General features: G+C 49.8%; 1 protein-coding gene across 2 annotated transcripts in view; it reads right to left on the minus strand.

Annotated features, from left to right (window-relative positions):
* Positions 1 to 25,398, minus strand: part of TIA1 (TIA1 cytotoxic granule associated RNA binding protein) — a 267,173-nt gene that overhangs the window by 65,960 nt on the left and 175,815 nt on the right. For both annotated transcript variants that reach the window (XM_085636215.1, XM_085636216.1), the window contains exons 9-11: positions 19,705 to 19,800; positions 19,534 to 19,618; positions 299 to 422 (exon numbers count right to left, since the gene is read on the minus strand). In XM_085636215.1, coding sequence (XP_085492341.1) covers positions 299 to 422; positions 19,534 to 19,618; positions 19,705 to 19,800 — 305 coding nt within the window. The remainder of the gene's footprint in view (positions 1 to 298; positions 423 to 19,533; positions 19,619 to 19,704; positions 19,801 to 25,398) is intronic.

Genomic DNA, 25,398 nt, shown 5'->3' on the forward strand with positions numbered 1-25,398 from the left:
GGTACAATTTAAGCAGAAATACATCTCATACAACCACACAAGGCATTTAGCAATGCATAAAAGTGTGGGTCCCAGGAGTCAGTTTTTTTTTGTGCAGTGGGTATATTCTTCATACATTTTCTCAAAAGGTTCTTTCATCAACAACTACAGTATGCAGAAGCGAGTGAGTGACCCTTGCAGTCACCATTTATGAATTGCATTGCAGCATAAAAAAATTTTTTAGAACCTCAAGTGCAGATAAGCAACCATGCTCAAATATTAATGCAGCTATATGGGCTGAATTTGTAATGCAATTTACCTGTTGAACTGGATTTAGCATATCTGGTGTTTCTTTGCCCCAATAACATTTCACAACATGGCCTTCTATGGTGGTGCCATTGACTGATACAATGGCGTGTGCAGCACTTTCATGGGAATTGAACCTGAGCAAAAACAAATCAAAGAAGTAAGCCACGGATTGTGCATCAACATTAGTTATTCCCTCCTACTCAAATTTTGCAACAAGTTCAGATTGAGAAAAGCATGTACAATATTACAACATAGGAGAGGGCAGTGGGAGAGAAAGCCAAAATACAAACATCCACCCAACAAAGAAAGCTCAAAATAAGCACAAACAATATAAATTGGTTAAAGGCTTCTTCAGAATGCAGGCTGAGTGGTATTTGCTTGGTGCCCTAGGCAGTCAGAGGTTACGGGGCAATAGCTGGGATGGTAACTACCTTCAACCACTCATGTTGCTTGGTCCCAACATTAAGCAGTTACTCCTGTTTAGCTCTGGACCGTCAAGATAGCAAAGATAAGTAGTCAATGCTTTGTTGGCCTAAGAGGCGGAGGATTAGAAACTTAGAATGCAGTTGAACACAACAGATGCATGCAAGTAAACCAGGCGTTTGCAGGTTTATCCCCCCTTCCCCAGTTTTTGCCCCCACTTTGACTACTACGTACTGGTGTAAAGGCTTAGAAATGCCCTGAGCCCGGCTACCATGTGCTCTGACCCTTAAAATGGTGTATGTTTAATACAGTCTGACTTGCTTCATTGGCAAGCAAAATTAGAGGCTAGCACCCCAGCCCTACTAACCTCTGAATGGGACAAGTAAGGTTGGCACTGTGATAAACGGAATAAGAGCATTAAATCTGATTTAATGATTAAATCGAATTTAATGTCACTGGTGGGAAAAGTCCAACTTTACAAGTTGCCACTTTAGTTGCCCAAGGTTTCCAGTACCTGTTTAAGGATGTACACAGGGCTTGTCTGCAGACAGCTTTCTGCTCTGCTGGGGAAGATAGGCGAACGATTCCCAGATAAGGACACAATGGAGGCCTGCATGCAAGGGATGGGTTACCTCCCTCCTGCAGGAAGCCACAGGGGTGTTATCCCGAAAGACAGGCTTCAAAGGAGAAGTCTCCTTTGAAGAGCAAATTAGTGACACTTAGAATAGGTGTGCTCTATTGTTTACGTAGTCCGACTGGCACTGGGGTAGGCAAGGAGAAGCCAATTGTCAAACGGGTTATCCAGGGGCGTGTAGCCCCTTGGTAGTCACACCTCTGTGGGTGGGCTAAGAGCTCGGAGTGTCGAGAAGGGGTCTCGCCATTTTGGGAGAGGGCAGAATGGTGCATCCTGGGATAGCCAAATGTCACTTCCCAGAAAGTGATCAGGAGGGAGGGAACCTGGTCGCCCATTGGCTACCAACCACAGCCCGGAGGGCCTTTTTTGAAGATTAATAGGGCACCGGAGGCACCCAGTATTCAGATTTCAACCGGCCTGGCAGAAGCACTGAACTGCTGCGCTGAGGGGACAGCAAAGAGGCTGCACTGAAGGCAGCAACTGCCGCACATAGTGGCTAGCAAAGAGGGATGGTGCCTGGCGTTATCTCCTCAAGGAGAAGATATCTGCAGAGCCCAGTCAAGACAGGAGACTCCAAGGGCCAGCTGACTGGCGTATTTGCAACATAGGGAAGACAACAGTTGAACAAGCCTGCTGGGGCAAGTTGGTAGCCTCAAGTCTTCAAGCCGCAACCACCGCTGCCATGCATTACCCGATGCAGAGTTGCACCCACTTTCGAGGAGCCCAGAGTGCTGTCTGACAGCAGCTGGGACCCTCAGAAGAGTTATAGACCCAGGAAGGTTTAGCCCGTGACCACGACTTTTAGTCCAGTGGTAACTGGGCTTTGGCCAGACTGGAAAGGACCTCATGGGACCCTGTAGCCAGGACCCCCTCACCATCTTCAAAGGAATCTCGCCAGAAGACCCCCTTCAACCACATCGCATCCACAGCATTCATAGAGCATCCTCAGCATCTTTCATCCCTTGCGCATCAGGATCCATTTCAACACCGATAAAGTGCCTGGAACTGCTGGAGGACCGATTCTTTTGTGGAGGTAACTGTTTCCAAGGTTTTTGCTAGTCCCCCTGAATAGCTCCCAGGCAGAGTTGTTCGCCCCAAATACTATTCCCTGACTGCACTGAGACTTAGAAACTTTTCCAAAGAAAACTTGGGTAAGTGTCAAATTCGCTGAATTTGCAATGGCCACTTCTCAGTTGAGCAAAAATACTTTACTACTTATAAAATCTATATCTCTGGAACTCTCCTGCAGATCTATTTAATTCTAGTGTTTATATTCTTATACAAACACTATCTATTTTTATAAATTAGTGTTAGATGTCTTGTCTCATGTTGATTTCTCCAAACGTTTTGGTGCTGTTTAAATGCTTTAGCACTTGTTCCTCTGTGTAAGCCCTGCTGCTATGTGCCACAGCTACCCCGGGTAGAGCTGAGAGATTGACAGACTAAAGGGGTATAATACTCCCCACAATAAATAGCTTGAATGACTAATCAGTACTTTACTTGTACAGAGATAAAAGAGACCTAAATAGCAGATGAGTAAATAGAATACGTCAAATGATTATCAAGTGGAGTAGTGTGGCTCACTGGTTAGAGGCAGCAGACCCGGAAGCAGAGGACGGCCCGGGACCAGGGTTCAATTCCCGACGCGGCAGGGTCTTGGACCAGGGCCAGCGGACTCGATAATTCTCGCCTCGGTGCCTACTCCAACCAGGGATCACACTCAGCAACTCTGGGCATTAGCTTGCCTCATCTCCACAACGGCCCCCCACATTCGCCGGGGATGCCTGGTTTCACCTTGGAGATACCCATGAGGGACCATCTCACAGGGATAGCCAGGACGGGTTCCCCAGCGGTCTACAGCGCCACGACGCCTCGGCAGCAGTGCGCTTTACAAAAAACACATACATACAATAAAGAAAACCAGAAGTCCATACCATGTTCTGCAAACCATCACATAAAAGTTGAAGGCAGTTTAAAATTGAGGGCTGTGCTCCACGTTATACTGTAATGGATTAATTAGAGTTCTCATTGCAATTGAAATGCTAAGGTAGCTGCTCAAAAAAAAAAAAAAAAAAGTTTGACTAGATGTAGATGGGATACTGGTATATAGAATTTACTCTACATAAAAAGATGGCATCTTTACAACGAGTCAGACCAGAATCCTTTAAAGACCGCTATCCCAAAACATGACCTATGAAACCGGTTTCTCACAGTCAAAAATGCTTTTAATTTCTTTGGTGTATTCAATTGGCTGCCCATCATTGAACAAGTATTTCCTCGAAACAAAATGCTTCAGCATCGAGATAGAGGATACCCTCAATCGCAAACAGATAGGAGATGAAGGGCGTTGAAAATGAGTGGCAGCAACAGAAAGTTTTATGCCTCCATTCCTTGCCCTCTCTGCTCTTCCGTTCCCTTGATCTCCCTCATTGGGTGGTCATCTGGGATAAAGGGTACAGTCGGAGCTACATATGCCCGCTGGTGATGGCATTAATGTACAAGTTACTTACCTTCGTTAACGATGGTAGAGACAATTCTAGCCACAGATTCCTTAACGTACAATTATCCCCAGGCGTGAGACTAGACCCAGAAATCTTTCTTGCCCAGCATCTCTGCGCGCCGGGGGGAGGTACCTCGCGACTCTGGCCAGACGTCCTCCGCGAGCGTGACGTCAGCGAGGTCACATAAGCTCCACCCCGGCGCGCTGCCGTCAGTTTCCTTCGGAGAACTTTTCCACGCCACAACGCAGAGCCATCACAACAAAACTGAGGAGAACATGGGAACAGTGTGCGAAAAGACAGAGAAGCAAAAAGACAGACACAAGGTGAGGAACAGCACCAGTTTTCACCGAGGCGCCAGGAGGCTACCACAGGAAAGCCAAGCAGGGAAAGAGAAGAGCACCTCCAAGGAGCAACTTTGCAAGCCAAGGCGATAGCACTAGGTAGCACCAGAAGGCTACAGCAGTAAGCGACAGCAGGGATGCGCAAAGTACCACTCCATGGAACCACCGTGGAAGCCAAGGCGACAGCAGGCCTGGAGGTATAAGCATGGGAATGCGCCGTAAGAGAAAGACTGCAACCACAGACTACACAGCAAAGGGCCACAAGCCCAGAACAGAGGAGTAACAGCAATCCACCGCCCCCCCCCCCCCTGACTAAATAGCCAAGAAGGGCCAGAGCCCCTGAAAAGAGCAGGAGGTCAAAGGACAGGCAAAAGAACCCCCGACGTAGAAGACCGCAGGGGGACCAGAAAGTAGAACAACAAAGAAAAAGAGCAAAAGCAGACCCCCACACTGGAGAGAAACCAGCTGGGGGGGAAGCCCGACCGAAGAAAACAAAAAGGATACACACAGAAGACATGCCACACAGAGGGAGGCGAGCGCAGAAAACCAAACCGAGGTTCCTCACAGAACTGGGAGGAAGGGCAGGCCGTGAAGGAATCTGCGGCTAGAATCGTCTACCAGATACATCGTTACCGAAGGTAAGTAACTTGTACATCTGATAGAGACTACCAGCTGCAGATTCTTTAACGTAGAACAGATACCCTAGCCATACCCAGAGGGGAGGAGGGCCTGCGAGAGAACCTCCCCACCAGGAGAGACCAAGGGCCCCAGGAGGGGACATGGCACATAGACAAGAAGGAAAACGGACAGGAAATCCTAATCCCAACCAAGGGAGAGAAATGCCCAACATCCAGCAGGGGCAGACAGCACCCTAAAAGCCTCAAGAAACACCAGTACCACCTCGAACCCAGTGAGAAGAGGTAGGACCAAAGGCAGGGCCCACAGTAAGAAGCACATACACAGAGATAGAAAAGAGCTGAACACACCTCGGCCGCAAGCAGCGGACAAGGCCGCAATGGCTCCACCGCCAACAGCACAGGCGGAAGAAGAAAGGCACCGTTGCGCAAAGCCCGAGGCAGGGGCACAAGGGAACACAAGAGCACAACGGTGGAGTAGAACAAGCAGGCCTGCACGGGCATTCGCCGCCAGCAGCAGGCAACACCACGGAACAGCACACCCCGGACAAGTCAGACGCCAGCCGAAGGCAGAGGCCACAGCGGGCCAGCACACCCCAAAGGAGGGGACAGGCCAGAAACACTGACCCACGAAAGAAGGGGCAGAAAAGAAAGACAGAGGACGGACCCAAGTCGGCCACCAGAACACAGAAGCCAAGGAAAGCCAAACCCTCTGGAGCACCATACAGAGGACCAAGCCGAAACACAGGACAGAAGTGCGGAACTGCCACAACACGATGCCGCTGACAGGCCAGACCGGCCTAGCGACGGAGCGACAAGGAGAAGGACAGACTGAGCGCAAGCTGCTTCAAGACAGTCGGCAAGAAGATTGCACCTGCGACATACCGTGATGCCATGGAGAGCAAGGAGCCCGAAAGGGGCGACCACACCACCGCAGCACAAGACAGAGCTATGTAATAGCTACAAGTACCCCACATAGGGTAGGTTACGTCCCAAGAAACATGGCAACAACTCTTAGGAAAAAATTACCGCAGCAGAGGAAAAACAGAAGACCTGCAGAGAAACCCGCAGACGGCTTACCAATCACCAAATAAAGAAGACACAGACGGCCTAATCTCAGGGTCTACCGGGCTTACCAACAGCCAAAATCACAAGTCAAAATAGGGCCGGATCAGCAGCCGACAGCACCAAAGGGCACACGAAAGGACCCTAAAGGTATACCAACCACACAGAACACACAACCGGGGCTACTCGTTACTAGTCCCCAGGAAACAACGGGAGAACACTTCCCAGAACACAGACTGACATCCAGGTCACTGAGGAGGAGGGGGGAGGAGGAGGAGGACAACGAAGCCCGGCAAGGAACCTCTGAATGGTGGAATCCGCAGGGGCGTGAAACAAAAGCGCGCCATCGAAGGGAAGGTAAATCAGCCGCACCCTAATGTTCTCAGGGAAAACACTGTCCCTCAGCCAAACATGGCGACAGGGGGCCACAGAAGAAGCCATGGTGCGACCAAGCACCTCCGAAATGTCCAGAGCCAAGCTGCCAGCTCCCTGCCATCCAACACATGGTGCCGCAGATCTAGCTCTCAGGAGGGTGCCTGCGCTGAAGACAGAAGGGACTCCGCCGAATCCCATAAGCAAGAAGTTGCTCGGACCAATACACAAAACGTGTTCAGTGCCTGCAAGGCAGCATTGGAGGAGGCAAAGATGTTGCGCCCCCAAGAATCCAACCACCGGGCCTCCCGAGACGGGGGAGAACACAGACGGCAAGGTGGGAAAGGCTGCCTGCAAAAGAGGGCCCCTGGTAGAAGGGTGGAAGGAAAGGCAGACAGGATCATGTAGAGCATGACAGTGGCGGTGCAGCAGCGGCTGGGGCACCGGGTCCCCCGTGGCTGGATTGCCCCAGGCCCCCAAGAGAGAATTATGGAGCGAAGCCTCAAAGGGAAGAAGCAGCTCCCGTCCACCAGAGCCCCGGATCACCCATGCGCAAGATTCCCGCAGCCGTGGAGACAGCCCGGGCGGAGGCAGCACTCGCCTCCGTAGGGCAACGCAGTGGGGAAAGCAACTCCTCCGTGGCAGACGGCTGTAAGCTAAGCCGGCCGTCTCCCAGCCCAACCGGAGGAAGGAAAGGCCAAGCTTGGAATGGGGGAGGGTGACCGACGAGTGGGGAACCTGAGGTGCCTCCGGTGAATACTGCGGGCGCAGGGACGGCAAAGAGCTATCCTTGGAAGATGCCGGGGAAAAAGCCACGACACGGAGTCCCGTCTCCGGAGAAGATGAAACAAACAGTTGCCGAATCTCTGGAGAAGAGGGGGGCGTCCGAAGACGAATTAATGACCTGATGCCGGCATGGCGCCGTAAAGTTCGCCACCGACGTGAGTTCAACGTCGACCGGCGCCGAAGGGGACGCCGAAACGACCTCTGGCACGACGCGCGCCGCAGGAGAACGGGGTGGGTTCGGAGCTGGGGTGGCCAAGGAACAGCGCCGAAAAGGCGTGGACAACATCCGACGAGGCACCCGCCTGAGTGGAGAAAAGAGGGGGGGCCCCAGGGACACACCCCGGCCTCTAGCCGCCCCCTGCGGCGCCGCCAGTGCCAGCAGCTGCCGGCGCATGAGCGGTGTCAGCTCTGCCTCGGACAAGGCCGCGCCTGCCCACAGGGCAGAGGGGGACTCTAGGACGAGCCTCAGCAACACCACAGGGACCCCCGAGGGGGTTTGCAGCGAGGCAGAGGTGCCGTGGTCCGAAGGAAGGAACCCCGGAGAGCCACACCCCGACGGCACCACATCTTCAGAACCTGGAGCCGAACCTGCCGGTGCCAGAGCTGCCGGCGACGCTGCAGAAGTCCCCGCACACGACAAGGGAGCCGCAGACGTCCCAGGAAGAAGAGAAGGAGGAGCCAAAGAGCCGCCGCATAGGCCTCCATCTGGGCTCTGGTCACCCCCGCACGGGGGAACGGCGGGTAGGATGGCGACACGCGGGGCTGCACAACCCGCGGAGAACCCGCTCCCCCCACAGGCCGGGGATCGGGGACAAACTGCGACACTTACCAACAGGTGAGCGACACCCTAGTGGCCTTGGAGAGGGACGATGTCGGAGACGGAAGCAGCGGTTTTTGAAGCCTTCCGCGGGGGACAGACACGGTCACGACGCCGACCTGGACATGCGGGCCGAGAGGAGTTACATCCGGCACTCCGGCCGGGACTTCGGGTTCATCTGCCTCGCAGTCTGTGGAGTCGTGGTACTCTACCCCCCCCCCCCCCCCCAAACACCACATACGATGGGGTGAGGGTCCTTCGCAGACATCTGGCGCGCGTAAGACGAGCAAGTCTTGAAGCCCGAAGGCATTCGCACACTGTTCACAAGAAAAACGCAAAGCGTAAAAAAGAGGCCTGAAAACATGCCAGGAACACGATCGGATCTGCGTTGCACGCAGAAAAGAAGAACTGATGTCAGCGCGCCGGGGTGGCGCTTATGTGACCTCGCTGACGTCATGCCCGCGGACGACGTCGGGGCTGAGTCGGAGGGCCCGGAGCGCAGAGATGCTGGGCAAGAAAGTTTTCCAGGTCCAGTCTCACGCCTGTGGATAATTCTACGTTAAGGAATCTGCAGCTAGTAGACTATCAGATACATCCCCTTTTGAGGCCTTTACAGGTGTGCACTAATACAACCGTCTCCTCTGTTTCTAAAGCAGGAACATACTTTTTATTCAGAATTCACATTCGATTAAAATCCTGGAAACCAAACCACACAATTGGCGAGGGTTTGAAGCAGCCTTTCGATAGGGAAAAGCACTACTCAATTAGTAATGTATTGTGACAAATACAGTTGAAAATGCCGAAAAATTATTTGAAAAGTCCCATGAAGTTGAGTGATGTGAAGATCGATTAAAAACCCCATCAGGGTTCCTATATTTCACTCGAGAGCAAAACAAAAGGAAGTCCCCCTAAGGCAAAGGACACAATACTCCTGGAGTTGGAATGGGCAATGTATATTTTAGTTCTGCTGATGTTAATACCCATCAATCAGTCCGACACACACGTAAAATGCAACACCAACACCTATTCTGTTCCCTCACGTTTTACAACATCCAGGCATGTAGGAGGGAATTATTCTAACATTTAAAACGGTCAATGAAGAATTCTAAGATGCAGAGCGACTGGTATCGCCATGGTCCTTCTAGCTCTAAAGATACTGCCCTTTTTAGTTGCGACTGAAAATACATCCAAGGACAAATATCCAGCACGCATCTGCGAAGCCTTAAGAACTAATGAGGGTTTAACATTCGGAATAAAAATTAAATAAAAAGTGGACTTCAACCACTGGCTGTCTAGACCCAACCCCTACATTTTAGACAGCCCCGAAGGACTCATTAATGGGTGTTTACACAAAAAAACTGACCTTTGGGTTGTACCCAGTGTTTGATCTGGGGCTGGATAATTGCTTAGAAATATTTTTTTTTTAACTAACCAAAATCTGACATTTACCTATCTGATTACTTTGGGTGGGTTATCTGTTATGTTATAAGGTACTTATTGACTGTACATACACCAAAAAGGTCCCTTGGCACTAAGGTAAAAAAGACAACTACTAGCAATAAACCCTTACCCATAAGCTTGTCTAAACAGCCAAGATTTGAAGTGTTGCCTAAACCCTGCACAACTGGTTGTAAATTTGAGAGCGGGTGGGGGGTAGTCACTTCCTTCTGTTTCTCGGAACAGTTAATGGGTTCAAGTAGGCTGACCTAGTACGACGTTTAGAGGTGTACGCTGAATTTCAAAGGACATAAAGACATCTGTGTAGGAAAGTGACCCCTTATGACATGGTCACCCCCACTTTTTGCCTGGTATTTGATGTGATTTTGACTGGAAGCGCACTGAGCTCCTGCTAACCAGGTCCATAGTGCCACATCTTTGGCAAAACTCTGCAACTGCACCCCAACTGGCAGTACCTTTAGCACCCTCTAAGACCCATGAAAATGGCAACCCTGGTGGTACCTAGGGACTGAGGTACTAAAGAGGGTCCCTAAGGGCTGCTGCACATTGGGACACTGTAAGGGACTGTCACAAATCCGATGACGAGCTGCGGACCTTGTTACCCTTTGACACTGACAGGACATTTACAGACGTCATATCGCCCCCTAGAGCAGGCGGGCGACAGAAGAGGGCCGGGCCTCTGGCCGAAGACGGAAGCGGGAGTCCCCAGAGGGCAGTTCGTGGCGTGGACAGTAAGCGAATACGGAAGCGGGATACCTGACGAGACCAGAGGAGCTGCCGTAGAGGAAGACGCTAAGTCGAGAGGCGTTACCGCAGACTAGGACATCAAGCCGGGAGGCCAACCGGACCGCATCTCACCTCTAGGAGGGGGGTGGCTTGCCAAGGTACGGGTGAAAGTCCAGGGGTTCACAGAGCACGGTAGAGGGAGGGCTGCGGTATAGAGGGAGGTCACGACGGGGTCCACTTGGTGTTGGATTAGCGCTGACTACTTCCCTCACTCCTGTTCCCGAGTCAGGAAGTATATACTTCCTAACCACTGACTTTTCGCATATCCGGAGTATTCCACAACCGATACCGACTCCTGGGAAGAGGGTGGAACCAAGAGCGAACCCCCACGCCCAAGAAGAGTCCTGGTGAAGACGGGATCAACCCAACCAGGAAGCCTGTTGTGTGAACATTGTGATACATGCGTAGAGTAAATAAACGTCTGGAACCTTATCACTCCTCTCCTCATTCATTTTGGCTGCCTTCCATACTGGTAGCGATCCCAATACCAGACAGGGACCCCTCACCAAGCAACCACAGACTGCCTCTGCAGGCTGAGTCTCAGTGCAGTCGAAAGTGAAAACAGGACATGGCACACATCCCTGTGTGCCATGCCTGCAGACACTGCAGAGTATAGGTAAGTCACCCCTACAGCAGGTCTTACAACCCTAAGGTAGGGTGCACTATGATACATGTGTGGGCATAACTGCATGAGCAGATATGACCTAGTGCTGGTCAGTTCAATTGCTGCCAGTACAAGTGATCAGGGAAGCCATTTAAGAACATGTGCTGGACACTGGTGAAAACTAGTTCCCCAGCTACATGATGGTTTCGCTGAAATCACAGATGGTTGCTATCAAACATCTTGTATTAATAAGCCCATACTGATTCAGTGTTGGATTTATTAATACATGTCCCCAGAGGGCACCTTAGAGGTGCCTCCTAAAAACCTACAAACTACTAGTGTGCTAGCTGACTGTTCTTAGCCAGACTGCCACCAGAGACCAGTTTCGGGACCCAAGGGTGAGGGCCTTTGCTCAGGCAGTCAGAAACAAAGGCTGCTCAGGCAGAGGGTGTTTTCACCCCCTCCCACTGGATGACATGCAAATTTGCATTTCAAGGCAGAGCACTTCAAAGAGCCCACCACCTTTGGTATGCAAATCTGACTGCCTCCCAGTCGAAACTTGCAGCCTCTTTTCACAAAGACCGACATACACTAACATTGGGCACCCACGTTGTATTGCACCACTACACCCGGCCGGCTAGTGCCGCTGGAGGGGACCTGCTGGTGCTGCCTTTGACCTTGCCCCATGCTAACGTTAAGTCCAGGAGATTTGTCTCGTACGTTGTAAAAAGTGCCCTCTTTTTGCATGGTTGCCCCAACATTTTTGCCAAACTGCTGATGTACTTTGAGTGTGCCCTGGGTTCCAATCAAACAAGTACCCAGGGCTTATGTTCTTTCCCTAAAACAGCATTAAGACAAAACCGAATTGGCACGCTTTGGCCACACCCTCTGATAAAGCCTTACGGCTCGCCCATTCTACCACAAATCGAGAGTAAGGTGCGATCTACTTTCACCTCTGCCTACCTTTGGGATTTCACTGGACTCTGCACACTATACCTCATTTTGGTATAATATATACAGAGTCAGGTGCCTACAATGGCTGATTTTGATTTCAGGAGTGATCCTGAGAACATTGTTGAAAGATCCTTGCGTCTGAGTCCACTGTTTGTCCACTTCCTCCCACAGTGGTTCCATGTGAAAACAACAATTGTGTATAAGCGGGATACAATGGGATATATCACTACCAGAAAAGACTAGTACATTCGACCTGAAGTGGTCCTTCTTTGCAAGAGGAAGAAGCCAGATTCATCAGTCTTTGGACCCTATTTACTCTGGAAAAGGCTTTCCATGATATTGTATCAAGGACTGCTCCCAAAATGTTATCTTTCTACACACTTTCACTTCCTCAAGCTTCCTGGCGGAGGTGGGTGGGTTCGCTAGTGAATCCAGAAAGATCTTCAAGCTGCAAAACTACACCGACAGGTAAGAAACTTTTCGTTTTGCAGCGTGAATCTTTCTGGATTCACTATGCTGTGCATAGACTTTGTAGCGGTTTTCCTATTTTTGTGGTGGCTGGGTGGAAGATGATCGCTGGTCGTTGAAAATGTGTTGTAGCACCTTCTGTCCGACCTGTGCTTCCTTATTCATTTGAATGTCCACGCAGTAGTGCTTTGTGAACGTGTGCACAGATGCCCAAGTTGCTGCGAGACAGATGTCTTGGATGGGCGTGTTTGCCAGAAAGGCAACTGTGGCCCCCTTCTTCCTTGTGGAGTGAGCTTGTGGCCCCTCCGTTAGCTCCTGTCCAGCCTGTTTGTGACAGAATTGAATAGTGAGGGCAATCCACCTAGCGATGGTGCCCTTGGTCACTGGTCTACCCATGAAGCTGGTAGCAAAGGACACAAACAGCTGCTTCGACTTCCTGAGTTCCTTGGTTCTTTCAATGTAGTGCATCACCGCTCTTCTGGCATCGAGGGTGTGCAGGGCCTTTTCTGCGTTTGTAGTCGGGTTTTGGAAGAAACTCGGTATCTGGATACTCTGATTCATGTGAAACGCCGACACTACCTTGGGCATGAAGTGTGGGTCCGTCCTCAGGACAACCCTGTCCTTGTGAATTTGAATGTAGGGCTCCTGTAGCGTTAGTGCTTGAAGCTCACTCACTCTGCGTAGTGAGGTTATGGCCACTAGAAAGGCAGTCTTCATCGTCAACATTTGTAGATTGGCCTTGTGAATGGGTTCAAACGGCGCCTTCATGAGCTCCGTCAGAACCACGTTTAAATTCCATGCCGGCGGCGGCAACCTTTTCGGGGGTGCCATTCTTTTGGCTCCCTCCATGAATCTCTTCACCACCTGCGAGCTGAAGAAACTTCCACCCTTCTCACCTCTGGTGTAGGCAACGATCGCTGCTAGGTGCACCCTTAGGGAGCTCGAGCAGAGGTTACTCTTTAGAAGGTGTGTGAGGTACCTCAGCACAGTTGAGTCTCTTGTCATTCTGTTGTGCAGGCCCTTCTTCCTGCACCACACCGTGAATCTCTTCCACTTTGCGCTGTAGCACTTTCTTGTAGTAGGTTTCCTTGCCTCCCGTAGCACTCGCATAGTGCTCTGAGGTAACCTTAGGTGTGCGAACTCTAGGTCTTCAGGAGCCATGCTGCTAGGTTGAGGGTCTCTGGCTCTGGGTGCAGGACCTCCCCGTTTTGCATTGAGAGCAGGTCTTTTCTTCTCTCGAACCTGTACGGATTGCCTTGCGCCATTTCTTGAATCTGTGAGAACCATGTCTGCCTCGCCCACTGTGGGGCCACCAGGATCAGAGTCATGTTGCTGGTTCTGCACTTGTCGAGCACTCTGTGCAACAGGGGTATCGGTGGAAAGGCGTAGGCAAATGTCCTCGACCAGCTTATCCATAGGGCATTTCCCTTGGATTGCTGATCTGGCTGCCTGGACGCGAAGCTTGGCATTTTGCATTGTGGCGTGTTGCAAAAAGGTCTATTGTGGGAGTCCCCCATCTCCGGAAGAGTTTCTCCGTTTCCTGGCCATTGAGCTCCCACTCGTGTGATGCTGAGGTCTGCCTGCTTAGCCAGTCTGCCTCCACATTGTCCTTCCCCGGTAGGTGAATTGCCAGTAGATCTATCCTGCGAGGTATGGCCCATCTCCAAATCTCCTGAGCTAGGGATGAGAGGGGAAACGACTGTGTCCCCCCTTGTTTGTTGATGTAGAACATCGCCGTGGTGTTGTCTGTCTGTACCAACACCCTCTGCCCGCACAGGTGTCTCTGGAATGCCTTCAGGGCTAGCAGTATCGTTTTCAACTCGAGGTAGTTGATGTGGCGGACCGCGTCTGCCGGAGCCCATAGACCCCTCACTCTGAGGTTGTCCATGTGCGCTCCCCATCCCATCTGCGATGCGTCCGCGGTAATGGTCACTGTTGGGCTTGGTGGTGTCAGGCTTCTCCCTGTTGTTATGTTGTCTCTGTTCCACCAAGTTATCTCCTCCTGCACTGCGTGCGTAACAACCACTAGATCCTCCCAACTTCCGTTTGCTTGTGACCATTGCTGTTGCAGCCATTCCTGGAATGGTCTCATGTGCAGGCGTACATTCGGCACCAGCTGGATACAGGACGCCATCATCCCCATCATCTTGCTCACCGCCCTCACTGTCAGAGCTCGCCCCTTCTGGTAGAGCTGCGTCTCCTTCAGTAGGGCATCTGTCCTCCTGTCGCTGGGCACTACTGTACTGTTGAGGGAGTTGATCTGTGCCCCCAGGAAAATCTTTACCTGTTCCGGTTCCAGCGATGATTTTCCCCAGTGGATGGAAAATCCCAGATTTGTGAGGGTGTCCGTTACGCGTTTTGCGTGCCTCTCGCACTTCTCGCGTGAGTTTGCCTTGACCATCCAGTCGTCCAAGTATGGGTATACGTGTATGCCCTGCTTTCGTAGGTGTGCCGCTACCGCCGACAGGCATTTTGTAAAGACCCTTGGCGCTGATTTTAATCCGAAGGCCAGGGTTGTGAACTGGTAGTGTTCCTGTTCGATGTTGAATCTTAGAAGGCCCTTGTGCCTTCTGTTTATTGGGATGTGAAGGTAGGCATCCTTGAGGTCTATGGTGACCTTGAGGTCTATGGTGACCATGAAGTCCCCTTCTCTTATCTGTGGCAGTACCTCCTGCAGTGAATTCATTTTGAACCTTTGCGTTCTTATGAACTTGTTTAGGTAACGGAGGTCCAGTATGGGCCTGAGGTCTCCGTCTACCTTCGGAACCACGAAGTAGTTTGAGTAGACCCCTTTGTTGCGTTCCCCGAACGGCACTGCCTCTATGGCTCCCTTTTGTAGGAGTTTCCGCGTTTCCTCTCTGAGTATTGCCAGTTCTTGGGCAGATCTCGGTCTTCCTTTCGGTTTCCTGTTTGGAGGTCTTTTCTCCAAGTCTACGCAGTATCCGTACTGCACGATGTTCCGTATCCACTTGTCTGTGGTTATGCGCCGCCACTCCTGAAGGTAGAACCTTAGCCTTCCGCCTACTGGTGACGTATGTTCGTAGGCTCTTGAAACTTCTCTTCCCCCTGATGACACTTTTCTGCGCCTCACCCTTGGGGACTTGACGAGGGTAGGCGTCTTCTTGCGTGCTGAGTCACTTCGAGGAGGGCTGATCGCCCCCTCTCCTCCTTTGTCCACGTCCGTTCCCTCTCCCGCGAAAGGACTGGCCCGAGGTTGATATTGCCAGCTTTGCTTCTGCTGACCTTGACCGTGACCTTCGCCCTGCTGACCTTGTTGGAACGCCTGGTGCGATGTCCCTTGTTGGCTTGCACCCCTACCGTAGGGTCTCCTCGAGGGATTACCTCGTCTCATTCCCCTCAGCTGTAGGGCCCCCATGGACCTCGCTGTCTCGTTTTCCTTCTTGAGCTGGGTGAGCTTTTCGTCCACCGTTGCTCCGAACAGTGTCTCTCCGTTGAAGGGGGTGCCAAGGATGTTGTTCTGCACTTCCGCTTTGAATCCCGAGATTCGTAGCCATGCATGCCTCCTCTCTGTGACCCCTATGGCCACGAGTCTTGCTGAAGTCTCTGCCCCATCCAACGCCGTCTTTATACAGGAGTTGGCGATGTTCTTTCCTTCATCCACCAGGTGAGAGGCTCTCTGGCGGTATTCTTCGGGGAGGTGCTTTACAAGCTCCCCCATCTCATCCCAGTGTTGGTATTGGTGTCTATTGAGGAGTGCATTCGAATTCGCCATGCGCCAGTGCATTGCGGCGTTCCTCTCGACCTTTCTGCCTGTGAGGTCGATCCTCCTGCTCTCTTTATCCGGAGGTGGGCCCGAAGTTGCTGGAACGTTGGCCCTTCTCCTGGCCGTGGAGGCTATGATGGAGTCTGCTGTGACGCTACCCTTGATGTAAGGTGGGTCCAGGGAGGAGTGCTTATATTTCTTCTCTGTCCTGGGTGTGATCGACCGGCAGGTGGCAGGCTCCTTGAAGGCTTCTCTCCCCTGGTTCATCACGCTTTGTAGCATGGGGAGGAACTGACTCCTAGTCTGGATGGGGAGCAGTGTTTCGACGAGAAAATCGGCTTTCGGCCTCTCCTCGTCGAGTTTTACGCCGAAGGCCAGTGCTGCGCTCTTCACCACCATATTGTATACCCCGATGTCGTCGGGTGGCGAAGGCCTCGAGGTGTACGTGTCCACGGGCTCCTCCGGGTTTTCGGTGTCGAGATCGTGCCATTCGACGTCGTTGCTGGTAGATGCCGCCGATTCGAAGAACGACTGTTGGTCTTCTTCCTCGGCTTCTTCCTCATAATAGGGCTCCTCCTCTTCTTCGAGATCCCTTGTCAGCCCTTCGGCGTCGAACTCCTCTTCGACCTCGACGACGTCCGCCGATGAAACTGTTGGAATCTTGAATTCCTTCATCCTGGCGTCGAACTCCTTCTTCCTTTGAAGGATGTTCTCCATTTCGGCCTCGAGCCGCCTCTTCTTTTTCTCCATTTCGGAGATGCTTTCGGCGTCGACCGCGGGCCTTTTCGATGAAACTTGCGTCGACGTCGAACGTTCTTTCTGCGTCGATCGGCCCGTTTCATGGGATGATTTCGACGACCCTTGCCTTTCGGCGTCTTTCTGCACCTGGGAGTCCTTTTGTAAGGATCCGCTGGGCCTTTTGTCCGAAGTTCCCCCCTTGGACGTCGAAGTTTTCGGCGCCGGGGCTGCCTTCGTGGACTTTGACTCAGTTTTTCTCGAGTCACCCTCGTGTTGTCGAGGTACTTTTTGTTTTGCGCTCGACGATTCTCTTACCTAGTCTTCTTTTTTCTTGTCGGTCTCTACAACCGTGAAGTTTTCGGCTGTCTCGGCGACGTTGTCCTCGTCGTCTGAGGAGAGGCCCAGAGCGTAGAGCGTCGGGGGCTTCCCCTTGCCGTCCATGTTGGCGTTGGCCCTTCTCTGCCGCTCTCTCACCCTGAGTGTCTTCGGCGCGAAGGCTGAGCAGGCGTTGCAGTCGATACTCTGGTGATCGACCGGTAGGCAGAGGTTGCAGACCGGATGCTGGTCTCTCTGCGCGAACTTGTGGTGGCAGTTTGGGCAGAACTTGAATGGCGTCTTGTCCATTTCGCTCAGGGTCTCTGAGCGTGCATTCTCCAGGGCTGTCGAAGAAAAAGGCTCGCTGGTCCTCTTTCTTAGCGCTCCTGATGAAATCTGTTCAATTCCTGATGTCTTCTCTTGATTCTATCGATGAAACTCGCTTTTCTTCCTTCTTCCTCCGAGTGAATTTCTGGAGCTTCCCGATGTCGATCCAGACCCAACGGCGGAAAAAAGAATCTGAAGATGGCGCCCCAAAGGTGGGACTTCCGCAGGAAGCACGACGACGTCACGGGAGGTGCACCAAATGGTGGACGTCGACGCCCACCTGGGCTACAAAAAAAAAAGAAAAAAAAAAGAAAAAACAAAGAAAAGACTACGAATCCGGACCCAACCACAAGATCGCGGAATAATGCACAGCATAGTGAATCCAGAAAGATTCACGCTGCAAAATGTTATCTTTCTACACACTTTCACTTCCTCAAGCTCCACTAAAGGGCGGGACACAACACTTAAAATCCACAAGGATCTCGCTATCTCCATCTGTTTTTCATTTTAAGGCCTCAACGTTTTTCCCAAACGAGGCCTCTCCATCAAAAGCCATGCCTAATATTTTCATATGAATCTTCTGAAGTGAATAGAGTAACAGGAGTCAACTGTGGTTGTGGAGGTGGATTACCTGATTCAGGGAGCCTTTAATATAAATTGAGATCTGGCCAAGATCTGAAATCAGACAAACTGGAACATGCATCTTAGGTTCTTGATAGCTGTGCTCGACCTACAAGTCATATGCATACTGCTCCGAAAAGGTTTGGAAAGAACTTGATTTCACAAAAGATTTCTTTAAAAAGAAAAATCTCCATTGGTGTATTCACTGCCCTTTTCGATGTGTAGGTCCTGGCATTTCACGTAAAGCTGGGATGGACTATATGTGGTGCCACAGGGCCAGTCATCGTCATCCTCAGAACCTCATTAAGAGGTGTACAGGTGGTAATGGAAAGACTAAGAGAAATGTGGTGTGGTGCATTGGAAATAAATTCCATTTGTCTTGTCGACTGTGCAGTTGTCAAAGGTGCTGCACTTGTCCCGGTCGACACTGATGTACATACAAGCATCGACTAGATCATCGCAGTCAGTGTAGTGGTCGTCACAAGTCTCATTGCGGGATCTTTTTGGCTACGCATGCTTCGTCTTCAGCAAAAAGGGGGCGAAAGAAGCGCTCTGGTTTTCAGACTTAGAAGGATGCCTTTTTTCAGGTAATTTGTTATACTTGCTTTTGTTAACTGAGTTTCCACTGAGGGGTCTTTCTCCTCAGGTCTTTCTCCTTCATGGGCTTGAAGTTCCTTCTTCCTCTCCAGAAAGTTGGTTTGTTACCTTCTTTTTCAGAAGCCATAAAAGAAGCCAGTCTTCCCTGCCTTCGGGGTTTTGGCCGAAAACTAAAAGTATTATTGGTAGTCCTTATACTTATGATGAGGAAGCATACCACAATAAAGGCACTCTTTATGTAGATCCTAAGAGAATAGTCTGAGTTTGCCACATGATTTTCAAGGTTTAAAAAAACCTTTAAGAGCCCACCGACATGATTTTTCCTGTCAGAATTCAACAGCCAAGATGTTACTTTCGAGCAGTTTATGGGGAGGGTTGAATCAAAGTTCAATAGACACTGTATGTAAATCAGTTGTCGAGCCGAAGAAACTAAGCAGAACCAGAAATCTGAGGTATGGTGGCTCTTAAGAGGACGTGTGATCCAGTGGCTGCTTCCTGATTCGTTGGAGTTTGGTTATAGGCTACCCATGTCACATTTTAAGTTTGCTCTACTGGTCATGTGTACTGTGGGACTTTCAACTTGACTGCGGGAAAGACTCAAGCATGTGAATCTATGAAAGATTCAAGCATGTGAATCTATCAAAGATTCAATACTGGAAACTCCGTGTAATCCAACTCATAAAACCAGAAGTCTGAAACAAACATTTCTTGAAGCCAGTGGTCCCTAAAAATAGTAGGGGACTAGGCCACTCTCCATCAGCACATGCTCAAATCTCGAACTAAGATTGTGTCCGGCAAAGATTCCAAGCTGGACAGCAGATAAACCAATGGATTGGGTTTTTAATTTTATCACAATCTGGAGAGTTAATTAAAATAAAAAATAAAAACATGGCAATGTGGTCATAATTATGTCCGTGCCCATTTCTTAAAAAGTATGTTAGACAATCTGGTGTCAATTATGAGTGTGTTCCACTTATTCTAAAGCACCATAGTTCTCTAATACAATTCACTTTAAACCTTTTGAACTGAAACTAACAAATGGGCGTAAAACAAAGCAATTCTAAACATTTTTTTCATACCGAACAAACGAATAGCCTTTGTCAGGGAAAACTCTTATTTCCATTATCTGTCCAAATGGTGAAAACGTCTGGCGCATAAGTTGTTCTGAAATAAAGGTGATATGGAGAGCAGCAGTTAGAAAGACTGAATTTATTGGGTGCTTAAAAAAACACATCCCTCAAAAAACTTACCTGTCAGTCCCGACGTAACACCACCACAGTACACAGTGCAGTTGCTTGGACTGGACTGATTAACTACATCGTCGTAAGATAACTGCTTGGTGTTTGCTGGAATGAAAAGGTTTGTTATTAGAAGAAAATTGTCAAATAGGCCCATGACCAATTCATTAGCGTCACAGTGGCCTAGGGGTTTACAGCAGTTTAACACTGGATGAAATGCAGAAGGATAAGTTAGTTACCTGAAATCCTAGTTTTCTTCCAGAGGTATACTCAAAGTCCTAAGCACTGAATAGTCCCGCCCATTCATGTGGACTCCAAACATCCAAACATGCAGCCTAAGATCATTCGACAGACTTATGATGCCAAAATTGCATTGGATTTTTCATTGAAAATAAGGAATATGCTACTCACACTATGCATAGATCGCCATCTGGTGTTGGGTCCGGATGTTTGCACTTGTTTTTGTCCTGGAAAGTCTTTGGAAGTCACGAGGTATGGGACTCCTACTTAGGATCATAGTGCGCATGGGCATCGGCTCCATCCTCAGATCGTTTTTCGCCAGCAGGTAAATGATGGAGCTTTGTAAGAAACAGGAAGATGCCCTTGTATGCTGTATCTAAATAAGATAATACTTGAACAGATCAAGGAAGCCGGGAAGGCGGGTGGACGTGTGTAGATCTGCAGCTCTACATGCCAAGAACAGATGCATACTGGCAAGTAGTATTTTCCGTTCGAGGCATATGAGCTGCAGATTACACACTATGCATAGATTGTATAGCAGTCCCCCTCCTTAGCGGCGGCCACCAGTATCTGTTGCAGTAGTCTGAAATAGGGTTTTGAGCTTGGCCCACACTAGCTTGTTTTGATTGCACATCTACACAATAGTGTTTCGTGAACGTATGTGGTGTAGACCATGTAGCTGCTTTGCAGAGGTCATCTAAGGGAATGTTGCCTAAGAATGCCATAGAAGCCTCTATTTTTCTTGTAGAATGGGCTCTAGGAGCAACAGTTTAAGTGCGTTTTGCTTTGTGGTACCAAATGTGTATGCATTTAACAATCCATCTGGCTATCCTGGACTTTGATATGGGATTGCCTTTGTGTGGTGGTGAGAAAAACGAAAAGTTGTTTGGTTTTTAGAAAAGGTTGTGTTCTTTCAATGTAATAGAGCAATGCTCTTAACATCTAAAAAGTATGAAGAGCTCTTTTTGCGACTGATTGCGAGAAGAAAACGGGCAACTCCACAGATTGATTATGGTGGAAGGGGGAAATGACTTTAGGGAGGAATTTAGGATTAGTGCGGAGAACCACCTTATTGTGATGCATTTGTAAGAATGGTTCCTGAATAGTTAGGGCTTGTAGCTCACTAACTCTTCTTAGAGAAGTTATGGCCACTAGGAAAGCAACCATCCATGAGAATTGTAGCTCACATTTATGTAGAGGTTCAAAAGGCGGTCCCATTAGTCATGTGAGCACGATATTTACATTCCACACAAGTGAGGGTGGAACTCTGGGAGGAATTATCCTTTTGAGTCCTTCCATAAAGGCTTTGATGGCGGGTACTCTAAATAGTGATAAATGTTGTCTATTTTGTAGATATGCTGCTATAGCAGCAAGGTGTAGCCGAATAGACGTATAGGCTAAGTTGCACCTTTGTAGGTGTAGTAGGTAGGTTATGATGTGTTGGATAGACACATCTAGGGGATTGATGGTATTGTTAAAGCAATACATCACAAATCGCTTCCACTTGGCTGCATAGCAGGCTCTAGTGGTAGGGCGTCTAGCCTCCTTAATGACGTTAATACAGTCAGGAGGAAGGTTAAGGTAACCGAATTCTAAGATTTCAGGAGCCAGATCGCAAGGTTGAGCTGAGCTAGGTCCGGGTGTCTGATCTCTCCACAGTTCTGGGTTAAGAGGCGTGGTGAGAGGTGTAATCTTTGGTGCGGTGCTACTAACAGTTCCAGCAATGTGGTGTACCACAGTTGTCTGGCCCAAGTTGGAGCAACTAGAATTAGAGTTAGTGAGTGTTGCCTTAGTTTGCGCACCACCAGTGGTATGAGTGGGAGAGGCGGAAAGGCGTACGCAAATCTGCCTGACCAGTTCATCCATATCGCATTGCCTTTGGACAATGGGTGTGGGTATCTGGCGGCGAAGCTTGGGCATTTGGCGTTTGTGGGTGGCAAAGAGGTCTATCTGTGGTTGCCCCCAGATTTGAAAGTATGGTTGAAGAACTTGTGGATGGAGTTTCCACTCATGGATCTGTCGTGTTTGACGACTTAACAGATCTGCTATGGTGTTTTGGACTCCTGGGACGTGTTGGGCTGGGAGAAATGTGTTCTGAGGTATAGCCCACCTCCATGTGTTTTGTGCTAGCTGGGAGAGCTGCAGAGAGTGTTTCCCGCCTTGTTTTTGGATGTAGTACATGGTTGTCATTTTGTCCTTGCGGACTAAGACAGCCTTGCCCGATATTTGTTTTTGAAAAGCTTTTAAGGCTAGGGATATGGCCAGTAATTCAAGGTAATTGATGTGGAATAACTTTTGTTGAGGTGTCCGCCAGCCTTGCATGGTGTGATGTAATAGGTGAGCTCCCCAACCGGACAGCGATACGTCCGCTGTCATGACAACCTGAGGAACTCGCTCTAGGAACGGTCGCCCTTTGGAAAGGTTTTTGGTGTTCGACCACTGTGAGAAAGTGCCATCTTTCTTGCATGGTATGCCCGCACTTTTTGCTGAACTGCTGAATGTACTTTGACTGAGTGTGCCCTGGACTCCTGCCAATCAGGTGCCCAGGGCCTATGTTCCTTCCCTAAAAACCAAATTGGCAAACCCTGGCCACATGTCAGCCCCTGGTAAATGGTACCCTAGGTACCCAGGGCCTTGTGACCAGGGAAGGCCTCTAAGGGCTGCAGCACTCATTGTGCCACCCTTAGAGGCCCTGTAGCCTAACACACAAACACTGCCCTTGCAGGCTGAGTGTCTGGGTACAAGACAAAAAGTCGACATAGCACACATCCCCGTGTGCCATGCCCACCACCTACACTGCCCTGGCATACATCAGCCACCCTCTAGCTGGGTGTCCTATGCCAGTGGTGTGGGCGCATGAGCCATGTGTCCCTACAGTACCCAGGTCCATTCCTGGGCACTGTAAGTGCAGTGCTGCCATTTAAGAGTACATGTTGCTGAGAGCTCGTCAAACACGAACTCCACAGCACCATAATGGCAACACTGAAGACTGAGAAGTTTGATATCAAACTTCTCAGCACATTAATCCCGCACTGATGCCAGTGTGGGTTTTAATGTACCAAGCACCCTAGAGGGTATCTTAGAGATGACCCCTGAAACCTAACCAACAATCCACGTCTGGTCTGGGAGGCTGCCTAGGCTGCCACACAGCAGACATGTTGCTGGACCCCTGGGTAGGAGAGCCCCTGCTCTCCTGGGCCTGCAACAATGCACATCCTCAGAAAGGTGCTAGATGAACCTTCCTTCCCCCGATTCCAGATTCCGAAATACATAGAAGAGCAAGAAGAAAGAAGACCTGCCCTGCAGCTGCTAAGAAGAGGAAGACACCAACTGCTTTGGCCCAGCCCTACCGGCCTGTCGACCCTCGAAACTGATCCTGCTACAACCCGGCACCTCTTGTGGCCAGCAACCTCACCAACCCCGGAGGACCTGGCTACCTTTTGGCTCTAAGCACCTGGGACTCCCATGAGTAGAGGCTCTACTCAAAATCTGCTTCTAATCCCTGGCATCAGCCCGGAACCGCGAACCCTGCACACTCTGCACCCGCCAACCATTGGCCTGTGCCGGAGTGAACAAAGACCACGAGGACGACCCCCCGGCGACTGTGACCCCGAGTCCGGCACCCAAGGACTTCCCTCGACGCTCCTGACGACTGCAGCCTCAGAACCAGGTACCTTCTCCCCCCCCCCCCCCCCCCCAATCGCTATCAACAGAGGGTAAGATTTCCCGACACCAAAAGGCACCTCTGCACCCGGTGCCCTGCGGCCCCGTGCGCCCAGCTCCGGGGTACCTACCTATCCTCCAACTACCCAACTTACCACTCGAAGTGGTGGTGGCACCTGAAGAATCTTTGTCCCCGAGCTTGCAGTCTTTCTCCAAACCAGAGCTTTCCCATTGAAATCAATTGAGCGGCCGAAGGCTCAGAAGCACTCTGCACCCAGCCACCCAAGTGGCCCTGGCAGTGTAACCTCTACACCTATCTACTTCCCCATTTGCCCTGAGCAAGTGACCAGGAGCCCAGCTCCCACAGCCGCGTGGCCAGAGAGCCATCCTAGTCAGCAGCCACCAACCAAGGCCCCCCTGCCTCCCACAGGATAACTTTGGGCCTAACTCACTCTGCACCCGGCTGCCCCTGTGCCGCTGAGGGTGTAACAACTGTACCTATCTGACCCTGGGAGACCCCTGAGTCTATGCCCAGAACCTTAATTTTGTTAGTCGAGTACTTACCTTAAAGCCGATAACTCAAATTTATCCATAGGGTAACATTGACTGGTTTCTTCTGAAATTTCTTCCAAGTGTGGAGTTTTCAAAACTTAAAATATTCAACAAAAATCAGCAGAGTAACGAAAACGAAAATAGTCACCTGCTATTAGGTGAGCTCCCAGTGCTGGATCTTGGTGCCCAGCACTGACCCCGAAAAATATTCACAACCGTACTTACCAGTAACCCAATTTTCTTCCATAGGAAATCATGGACTGTTTTTCTGTGAAATTTCTTCTAAGTGTCGATTTCTGCAAACTTTAAATATTCTTTAAAAATCGTATAAATTGTGAAAACTTAATTGCTTACCTGTTTTGGATAAAGGTCCCAGTACTGAGTCTAGGCACCAAGTACTGGATTACAAAAGCAACGAGAACATACTATACCTGCAACTTGAATTTTCTTCCATAGGGAATCATTGACTGTTTTCTATGAAAGTTCTTCTGTCAACTTTTAAAATAGCAAAATATTACTTAAAAATCCTAGTAGTAACTAAGTCGAATTTTATCACTAGTTTCTAAGTACTGTCCCAGGACTGAATCTAGGATCCAGTCCTGGAATCACAAAAGTAATCCATTGCAAATAACTTGAAACTTCCATTGAACTCCATGCATTATTGTGTTGCCTATTGCAACAACTTGTAACTTTCCACAAAAGCCAATTGCATATTGCAAAAGTATTTATATAAAGCATCTCATTCTGAGAAAGTATATTTTAATACCTATTGTTGGTTCTAAATAAAACAGACATATATTGTACATATAAACCATTGGCCTAGAGTTCAGTTATTGAGTGTGTGAAACCATTTTGATGACGGAGTGTGTACAACAAATGCTTTACACTGTCCTCTGATACTGCCGTACTGCTCGACCAACCTACCACTTTAGAGAGTAAGGTTATATCTAACTTTAACCTCTGCCAAACCTCTGGGGGCTGTGGACTCTGTACACACTGTACCTATTTGGGAACAGTATATACAGAGCCACTTTCTCACAACCACTGCAGAGAGCGAGGAGTGCGACCGTCTACCAACACCAGATCTGTTAGCTGACCTTGAGCCTGGTACCATTGGCGTGCTAAGTACTCTTGTATGGGACGCATCTGGAGACTTGCGTGAGGTACTATGAATATGGAAGAGGCCATCATCCCTACGAGCTGCATGAACACTCGAGCTGGGAGAGTGATGCGGCTGAAATTTGGGTAGGA

Source organism: Triturus cristatus, chromosome 11, assembly GCF_964204655.1.
Source record: "Triturus cristatus chromosome 11, aTriCri1.1, whole genome shotgun sequence".
In the NCBI taxonomy this organism is placed as follows: domain Eukaryota; kingdom Metazoa; phylum Chordata; class Amphibia; order Caudata; family Salamandridae; genus Triturus; species Triturus cristatus.